General features: G+C 37.4%; 1 protein-coding gene across 1 annotated transcript; it reads right to left on the reverse strand.

Annotated features, from left to right (window-relative positions):
* Window positions 1-4,100: 4,100 nt before the first annotated feature.
* LOC145390988 (uncharacterized) lies at window positions 4,101-9,946 on the reverse strand. Its single transcript, XM_080265721.1, has 6 exons — window positions 9,860-9,946; window positions 6,392-6,430; window positions 5,847-6,043; window positions 5,522-5,677; window positions 4,972-5,144; window positions 4,101-4,331 (listed from the first exon to the last, which is right to left on the reverse strand). The coding sequence occupies exons 2-6, from the start codon at window positions 6,427-6,429 to the stop codon at window positions 4,101-4,103; spliced, it is 795 nt and encodes a 264-aa protein (XP_080121847.1). The 5' UTR covers window position 6,430; window positions 9,860-9,946.
* Window positions 9,947-10,305: the final 359 nt, after the last annotated feature.

Consider the following 10,305-nt stretch of genomic DNA (forward strand, 5'->3'; position numbering starts at 1 on the left):
ACGATTCCACACCAAGACTGCAAAAAGGGCTGGAGGCTGGAGCGGAGATAGACTGTGTCGTCGTGGGAAGAACAGCAGCGTGGGAAAACAGACACAGCCAAGATTGCCCACAGAAGACGTAAAATCGCTATTATCCCACTCGCTTTCCACCAGATGTTAATGCTTGTTAATGCCCCTTGACGCCAGTCATAGGTGAAGACAAAGTCTCGGTGAGTTTTCTGATGATATATTAAACATCGTCTTAAATCTTATACAGCAGCACCTGATACCACCTGTGTCCAACCCAGCCCGTCGCTAACTGCGTCTCTGCTGGCTCTCCCCGGCTAGAGCGTTGGTGTGACCACGGAAGTCATGATTCATTCAGGCATAGACATAATAAGATAAGTGCTCACAGACATAACATTGGGTGGTGACACCCTACTTGGATTCTACTTACAACTACTTACATACTATATTTACACAATACATAATATTTACAAATGGTTACAAACATGTGGAGAATCAATTTGAAAGGTCGTGTGAATGGAAAGATAGGTTGCAAGTTCATGCGTATTTTGTAGACGAAAGGAGAGAGAGAGAGAGAGAGAGAGAGAGAGAGAGAGAGAGAGAGAGAGAGAGAGAGAAGGGGAAGAAGGACAGTACGAGGGTTAGGCTCCTTTTTTTTTTTTCGCACATCGTTTTCGGCCGTGGTGGTATTGGGTAAGAGGTGACAGAAAACGGAGGATAACTTACACTTGTGTCAGGACGCGTGACTCCTGGTGGTGCAGGATTCCACACAGGACGCTCACGCTTCTGCAGATGAATATCAAGGGACACCGGGCTCCTGCCAGCTCGGGATTCCACTCAGGATCTCCTGAATGTGTTCAGAATCCTTTCAGGGCGTCTTTTCTGTCGAGAGTCCACGACGAGGGACACGCTTTCTCCCACCGAAGGCTTCGAAGATCTGTCTTTTGTTCTTCAGGTAGGATGTTTCCCACCTCCACATCTCCTCACGAGCATGTGACAGACGTCTGTTCATCACAATGGAAAGGATGAGACTGGTTCCGGGTTCCTACCTTTTTAGAAGCGACGCAACGTCATCGATAGCTGGTTTTTGCTATAACGGTGACGTGGGGGGATGCTACCACTTTGACAGCTGTACCAGAATGGTCTCCCCACCCTAACCCTACCCAGCGGGCAAAATGTCATCTATCATATGCATAAAAGACGTGAAAAAAGATGTGTAAATGAAGTGGATATCTCATCTTTTTTGCAACACTAACCACGTGAATTTTACCACGTGTAATAGTCGTGTATAAAATCATGTCTAGTAGACACTGATATCTGGTGGAATAATATACTTCCTACTAGCTCAGTTAATCCCTTGGAGATTGATGCTTTGTGACACTTTATTCTGGCTATTATTAGACTTCACACACAAAAAAGAACATAAGGGACCAAAATAGTGAATTAGTTTTTATCACCATCCTTCTTAAGAGCACTTCCCTAAGCTGAAATAAATGTCTAATGAGAGCCATAATAAAATGCCAAATGCATCACTGTTCTTAAGAGGTTATATTGAATAAACATATGAAGACTATATGATTTTGCAAAAATCATATTTGGCACAAAAATTTATACTAATATACTGGGAGGTAATAAAATTACTGTTAATGAGGGAATTCATAGAGTCTGCTAGTATATAAGTAGCAATGAATCAATATAGTCTGCACATATTTGGACATTGAGAAGAAAAGGATTATTTCAAAATAATATGGTGCATAGGGCATCTGTTTATTACATTTATATCATACAGTAGAAAAATTTATCAAAGGATTAATTAGAGGTCAACTTCATTTCTAAGATATCTTCATAATTAAAAAAAAAGAATATTACAAACCTGCTTTAGTTTTCCTATCTCAAAGAAATGCACCTAAACATATGAGTATTATCTATGTACATATATGCATACATCTAACTCTAACCTCCCTAAAGAGGTCTCCTGCTCCCCGCAGGGGAATAGCTGCTTAGAGCTTCACTTCATCCACCCCCATGACCCACAGATCACAGGGGCCCCAATTGGCAGCAATACCACACTGAGTGAAAACCCAGGAGGAACTGGGCTTCAAATAAAAATAAAAATTAAAAAAATAAATGTTAAAGAAACACCTAATGTTTGGCTGGGGGGGGGGGGAAGTTGTGAAAAGTAGACTCCATACACTAGGGTGGTTGAGGATGCCTACACCCTAATAGAATCATTCCCCCAACATTTTTAATCAATTCCAAACATTTAATTTACTATGAATATTTCTATGTACCCACCCCCCAAAATTTAAGTCCCATATATACATATAAATGGCAAAGAAAAACTGTATACAGAGTTAACGAAAATGGCATCCATTTGATATTAAGCACACACACCTGTATACTGTTGAGTGGATGATAGGAGGCAACCTACCACATGGGCAAAAACAAAATAAAGATTATACCATGGTGATAAAGGAATTAAATGGGGCACTTTCCTCAAGTGGACTCATGATTCATCATCTTTTAATTTGGGAGCGTTACGTTGTTTAGTTGCAACAATTATTTGTATTTCTCTGACTGTTGAATCCGGAAATTTTTGAAGTACACTTTCCTGAATAACACTGTATAGTTTCAACTTGCTAAAAGCCAACTTGCCCCTCTGTCCTAGCATATTATATTTACACATGACATTTTTTGTCATGAACCTACAAAGCAAAGCTGATATCATGTCTTTCTTATTGCAACCACGTACACGAAGACATTCTTTACATAATGAATTGAAGTTGTTGTTATCTTGCAACTCTTCTTCGAGAGTTTGCACTTCTTCCAGTGAGGTGTTTTTCTTGATAGACAGAGTGGGTGCTTTATACGAGCTGTCATCGTCCCCATGTCTCCTTTGTTCAACCAGAAGTTCTAGTGCCCTCTTAAGTAGTTCTGTAGAAAAAATGTATATATAAATTACACACATTCATGTATGATAAAATATGGAACAAGGAATACGTACTATCACGATCCAAAGTTTCTTTACCCTCGAGTGGAAGGTCAAAGCCAAGGTTGAAGAAATGACGGGCCACCGAGCACAGGCCAGTTCATGATGGAGGGGTTCACTAACCTGAAATTTAATAAGAATCACCCAGGCGAAAAACATGAGCCTAATGATGAAACACGGTTGGATCCAATGTTATAGTGTGTCATGTTAGGACTTTAATCAACTACATTTGTAATACACAATGAGTCCAGAGAGATCTACTAGGAATTAATACATAGTTTATTTCAGGGCAATTGTTTATGATACTGAAGACCAGTGTTGTTCATATGGAAAAAATGACACTACTTTTAAAATGATCATTTAAGAGCACAAGGATATACTCCTATCATCCTAGCCATTTAAACAAGAGGTGATAGTACTGTACAGTAATGTTGTTACATTTTGGCATTCAAGAATATTCATGCTAATGATATTACATTACTATGATTATATTGTCACCCTCATATCCATGTTAGTGAGCATAATCAAGTATTTTGATAATTACAGTACTTCTAAATTTATACTAGCTAAGTGTCTAATAGGTGCTGAATGTATTTAGGATATACAGGACACAGAAAATAAGAAGCAAGCAGAATAAATAAGGTAATGTGACAAATATGGACTCAACTTACTATTTAGTTTCCAAATTTCCTCTAACACTTCTTCATGCATATTGTCCATCCTCGACCTCACAGAACTGGCATATTTATCTTCCCCCTTTGACCATCGACGTTTCTTGGTGTTTGTCTTGTCTTGGTGCTTGTCTTCTGAATCAATGCTGTTGGAAGCGGAGCACTGATTTTTCTCAGTGCTTGTCCTCTTAGAAGCATGGCAGCCCTCTGGATCACTGCTATCAGAAGCGAAGCGCTCATGTTTCTTGGTGCTTGTCTTTGTGGCATGGTGGTTCTTTGAATAACTGCTGTCAGAAGCGAAGCGTTTATGTTTCTTGGTGCTTGTCTTCTTTGTGTCATGGTGATTCTCTGAATCACTGCTGACAGAAGCAAAGTTTTTATGTTTCTTGGTGCTTGTCTTCTGTGTGGCACGATGCTCCTCTGAATCACTGCTGTCAGAAGTTTTCATGTTTCTTGGTGCTTGTCTTCTTTAAGGCATGGCGGTCCTTGGAATCATTGCTTTCAGAAGTGGAGTGTTGATGTTTCATGGAGCTTGTCTTTTTTCTTGAGGCATGGCAGTCCTCTGAATCACTAGTGTCGGAAGAGAAGCGTCTATGTTTCTTGGTACTCATCTTCACCGTCTTCATGTCATGGCGTTCCTCCCAACCATTGTCAAAACTAGAGCTCTGTTGGTATTGTGTAGAGCTCCTCTTACATTTTTCATGTCCCTCCTCCCTCTTTTGATGAATTGCTTCCACAGAATAGGTATTAGGTTTATCAGGATTGTTTTGAAGGTGGCCATCTTTGTCTAGAGAGTTGTCACATGGTCCAGGGCTCCTACTTCGTATCCACTGGTTCCTGTAAAAGCAAAAATTCTTTAGAAAATGATATGCTTGTACTGTCATTTATTCAATTAGAGCAGATATAAATTTTCTACACTTTCAATTTGTGAGAGAGAATTACTTTGTCAGTCCATGATGGGTGACTAATTCCACAACAGAATGTACAGTACATTTCTGGTCATGTGGGTACTTCCCAGGAAAAGACAATTAAGGCATCAAAATTTTATATTATTAACTCTAAATGCTATGACTAACTTTTGTTATATTCTGTTTGTCATTGGAGAATTTCTTCTACATATTTCTCGTAGTCATAAGGTTAAAATCTTTTCTTTATCAACTCATTCTCATAAGTGTACCAACCTATAACCTGTGTTTTTTTTTAACCAAAGTGGATAGTATTTCCTTCAAAAAATGGCCTTGCACAAAATAATAATAATATTAATAATAATAACTTACAAATATGAGGATAATCTAGATGATGTACGGTAGCTTTGGCTGCACCAGAGTCCACTGTCCCTGGACTTCTGTCAGGTTTCAGTGGCACCTTAGGTGGCGGTGTTGGAAGCAGATGTAGCTTCTTGGAAGGAACAAAAGCCACTTCTTCCGGAGAGTTTGTCGTCTCCGTAGGTGGCGAGTCTTGCTGCCCACGCTCAACACCTGCGAAAAAAAAATACTAGAAATAAGTAAACTTCAATTAATGTAAAAATATTACATATATCCCTATTATATTGATCCCAATGTTAAAAAATACACTGTTAACTCTGTGGTAAACAAACTTTCTAGACCAGAGGGATTCATCATGAAACAATATTGATAAAAACTATCTAACATCCTAAAGGGTGTAGAGTGAGTGTAAGGAAGTACTGACTCTGACGACACCATCTTCTGAAAAAAATTGTGTTGCAACTCTAACCTGAGACTTATGACTCTAGAATATATAATCAAAGATAAATACATATATACATATGGTAATTTCATTGTACAGCTATAAGTGACTTCCTAACTGCAATAATGCAAAATTTAACATTATTTACCATGCAAATCCTGACTGCTAACAAAGTCGTCTGGTAGAGTCTTCTTGGTACGTTTCCTCTTTCCATGATAACGCAGACCTTCATCAGAGTCAGGGTTGTCTTCTGAACACTCAAGAGTCGTCGTCAGCGCATAGTTGTCACACTCATCGTAAGAGTCTGAAATGTAATAGCAATGAAAAGCTTCTTATCTACACCTCTGCAACTCTGCCACTGAGCATTGCAACCACTATAAGTTAATTTCTAAATTTATTTTGTATTGTATAGGAAAGGTAATTTTTCATTATTTCATTGAAACGAATACTTTTATGAATAAAATAATACATACCAGAAGAAAATTTGACCTTTTTCAAATGAAACCTTCGCCATGTCGTTATATCAGGTTCTTGTCGCCTCTCAAGAGCGTTGGTTGCATTGATTCCCTTTGGCCAAAACACAGTTCGGCTTTCTTCTTCCACCCAGCTTGATGGCACCACACTTTCCAATTCTTTTTTCCCCTCCAACCATACAGCTCGCTTCCACATGCTACAAGGAAAATATTACAAGTTAGACATGGTTAAGTCATATAACCATAAAAGTCATATAAACAAACATTAATTATTCAAGTGTATCATGATGTACCGTAGGTTTTACATCGTTACACTCCCATTTCTGGGCTAGGACGGTTACCTTAAGCCTGCAAGCAAGCTCAAGGACTATTTTTGGACAGTTGCCATGAATTACTACAGTAGATCGTGTTGTCCAAAACTTGACATCAAACAAATAGCGCTTGACTGGCCGGGGATTTGAACCCGAGACCTTGCGATCCACTGGCAAGTCCTCTATTGACTGGCTACGGCTTATGACTACATAATAAAAATAAAAACAACTCACCAAGACAGTATCCATGGTGTATTTCCGGGTGTTGGCATTCTTCACAGAAGACACAAGGAAGCTTAGATAAAGAGTTGAGTGTGAAGAATATGCAGTAGTGTAGTAAAAGGGAAAAGTGTGATAAATGGCAGATGTGGGCTATGCGGATTTTATAGTTACTATGGTGTTCTGCAGAGTAATACATTCGACATGAAATTTAGTACTTTTGTAGGAATTGTGGCCTTAAATAGTATGTTTAATCAAATTTATGCAAGTAGTGGTTCATAGGAAATGGGTACAAATAACAATACATAAGATCAAATTATGTTCATAAGTTACTGGTACTGTACTGACAGTTAGAAAGTGGTTATGTCATGTAAAACTGGAATTAACACTAGGCCATCTTTGTAAGTTAATTTCACTATCTTTCTAGAAAATTCCTTTGGGTTAATAATTTTTCTTTTTAGTTTGCTATTTCTCTGCATTAATGCAATATTCAAGAGTTTTGACTGGCATGGTTCTGTGAAAAAATTATCAGCTTTGCTTTCATGCAAAATGTCACACTCAAAACATCCATTATCCAGCTTCTTCCTCAGGAAAGCGTAGTCTTCATTTTTTAACATGAAACAATTATTTCTACTCTTTCTTGTTATATGAAGTTTATAAGTGGAGTTTTCCAATTTTGATTCATTACTCTTTTCCTTTTCTGACAATCTTTTAAACACTTGAGAAATTGGATTATTTGTAGATCTAACCATTTACTTTATTCTGTGAAGCTCATTCTCAAATGGAAATGCACTGATGTCATTAAGCGAACACTGATAGTTCTCTACATCATCAGCTAAGTGAAGGAGATTGTGGCCATTATAGACAATGAAACTGCAGCCATATAAATCTCTTCAGTTCTGTACAAAGCAATTCAGTAGTTCTCGTGCATAGGGCAAATATGAATTCCTTCTATGATCATGGGAAGTCAGTAAAATAGATAAGGCAACAGTTAGCATAAGACTGTTCTTATAGAAGTCATCTTGAACATGATCTATTAGTATCACTATACTTGTATACAATATAAATTGTCGAAACTCTGTTGCCTTCCATCTGTCTATGAAAGTCAGTGATCTAGGTTGCCTAGCAAATTCACTGGGAAGTTTATTTTTCAGTTTAACTAAATTGGCCGACATTAATTTTATTTGCTGTTGTGATAGTCTGCATCTCCTTGGACCTCTAAGGAGGAAAAGTAGCATTCTTCTACAGACTCCAAGACATACCAAATGCATATAATCAAGGGGAAATTCCTTTACACAAGATATGCCATATTCAATCAGAGGACTTTCTCTAATTGATGAGAACCTATATAATATCCCTGATTAAATTTCTCATCTGACCTTTTGTTACAGGGTTGTGTTGAGTAAAGAACAAGGACATGTGAATCCCAAGTTCCTTTAATATCACATCTCTCACAGGAATCATATCCGTTATGGCCCTTGATGCGCTTAATAAATGATCGTGCTGGTGCATCGCAGATGAATGATGCAATTTTTAAAGACATTTTTTTGCCATTATGGAGAAAACCTGTACCAGAAATTTGTTTGTATTCTTCCAGAAAATCTTGCAAAAAATTTTCAACAGAATCTGGTTTGGAATTTCCACAATATAATTCAACAATAGCTGGTCTAAAGCAACTAAATTTAATTAATATGGGCCAGAATTGTTCACTACTAGATTTATATAATGGAATGCCATCTATATTGACACTAAGTTTGATTAAATCATTGTCCTTCACAAAATCTGGATGAGCATGCAGCATACTTTGCAAACAAGATTCAATTCCAGAGTAATAATACTGTCCTCCACATTTCTTTGTTACATTGAAATGTCTTGGGGTTCCTGCAAGAGTGCAATAATCTCGAGGTAAGTCATGACCATGTTTTCTCAGAAAATCCAAAAGTTCATTCATGGCTTGGCGTGTAATACTGTTTTTTGAGGCCCAAGCAGCTAATCCTTCTATAAATTCTTTGTTACAGGTATTGTTTTGTATTGGTATGTGGTGACCATCATCAGAACTCGAATCTTCAGAATCACTTGATTTAATTTGAGTCAAGTCTTTATTTCCAACACATTCAAGTCCATCAAAATATGCAGACAGGTTAGTTACATCTTCATTATTAATCTTACAAATTTTACTAGGCCTATTTAGATGAGGCCTGTCATCCTCTTCACTATTTGTAATTAATAAGAGTTGCTCGACATCACGTTTTATCTGCCTGTATCTTTTAAAGTAAGCTGCTCTAGACATTTTTTATTATAAGGCCATTCTTATTTAACAATTTGTAAGTTTCAAAGAGAAATTGTAGAGAAGAATAAGGTGTAAGTTTGATTATCTGAAATAAATTTGAAATATTAGTTTCATGACAACTGAGTATGCTTAAATAACAATATACCAGTACTTACAATGTAATCTGTGTCAGATATATCAACACTTTTCAAGTAAAGAAAGATACAGATTACAGACCACCAGCTTAGCTCAGTTCTTGTTAACTACAATAGAGTAACAGAAATGAAGAAGGTTAGTTTATGCACAGGACAAATACTGTTGGCAATGGCAGGTTACTTTATGGACAAGACAAGTACCAGTACTGCTGGCAATGGGAAGTTAGTTTTTAGACAAAACAAATACTTTTGGCTACATATGCATAATTTGTAGTCTGAAAATTACGGGCCAATAGACAATTTTAACGGAAAATAAAAGACAAAATATAAATAAAACGGTAAATTTTTACAAGTGGACAATACACCCCCTAGGTAGTGCAGTATATTTTTCTGGCAGTTTTTGATGCGATTCAAATGTTCCTGACCTTCAGTTTTGTTGGAAATGCCTCATTTCCCCTCTTTTCCAATCATGAACTTTGACTGGACAAGTAGGTGAAATTAAGAATTTTCTGAAAAAAAATGAAGTAAAAAACAACTCAAATCACATCAAAAACCACCAGAAAAATATACTGTACCACCGGTTAACGTAACCGAACATACCAAACCTGTCAGGGGACGTGTTGGGAAGCAGGGTTATGGGTGGGGGAGACACGCATGAATGAGTGATTGCCGACTGAAACTGGTTTTCAATTCAAACGAAAAATAGTAAAAACCTTTGGAAAAATATAATTTTAAGCTTCTCTTTATACGGATTCGCTGTGAAGATCCACGGTAGGGTTTTTTTAAAATTTTACATTAAATTAATTATCTCTGAAATTATCAATTTCCGAATGGGGTTACGGGGGTTAGGTTTGATCCTTATGGAATGTACTATACGTTAATGGTGTTAAAATTCCAAAACTGCGTATTGTCCACTTGTAAAATAATACCAATAAAACGTATAAGGTTGTCTATGTAAAAAAAAAAATTACACCATTGGCTCTGATGACATTAAGTTCCGGCCTTGTCTGATGGTAGGATAAAATAATAATAAAATAGAAAAATAATTGTCACTTGTACCTTTCTATGATTATTTATGGTGGTAGGCTTGTGCTGGTAGTAGCTTTCATTCACCAAGAAAAGGTGTGTGGTGTCAAGTCTGGGTGCTCACTGTCACTGGTGATGGTGTATATTGATGACTGTGGTCTGCACCGATCAGCGTGAGTTATCTGAAATGGGATAGTCAAAGCCGTTCATGTTGATCTAGAACAATACCAAAGCGTTCACCTTCAGCAGATGCTGCTGAATTTTTAAAGTTAACTAGGCTAACTGGTAGGCCCTAGTCCAAATCTGACTGGGTGTTATTGCCGTCATGATAGTCATGGTGACAGTGGCACAGGCTTAAGCTACCCTAGCCAATGTCTGTGGGGTAAATTTTATAATTTCTGACAACAGCCTACCACTCACTCCCTATTACAATAGGCTTACATCGCATTTCCGATCTAGGCTAATAAACCCACTCCCAT

This window comes from Coenobita brevimanus, chromosome 16 (genome assembly GCF_032717465.1).
Source record: "Coenobita brevimanus isolate Jiangsu-jjx chromosome 16, ASM3271746v2, whole genome shotgun sequence".
Taxonomy (NCBI): Eukaryota; Metazoa; Arthropoda; class Malacostraca; order Decapoda; family Coenobitidae; genus Coenobita; species Coenobita brevimanus.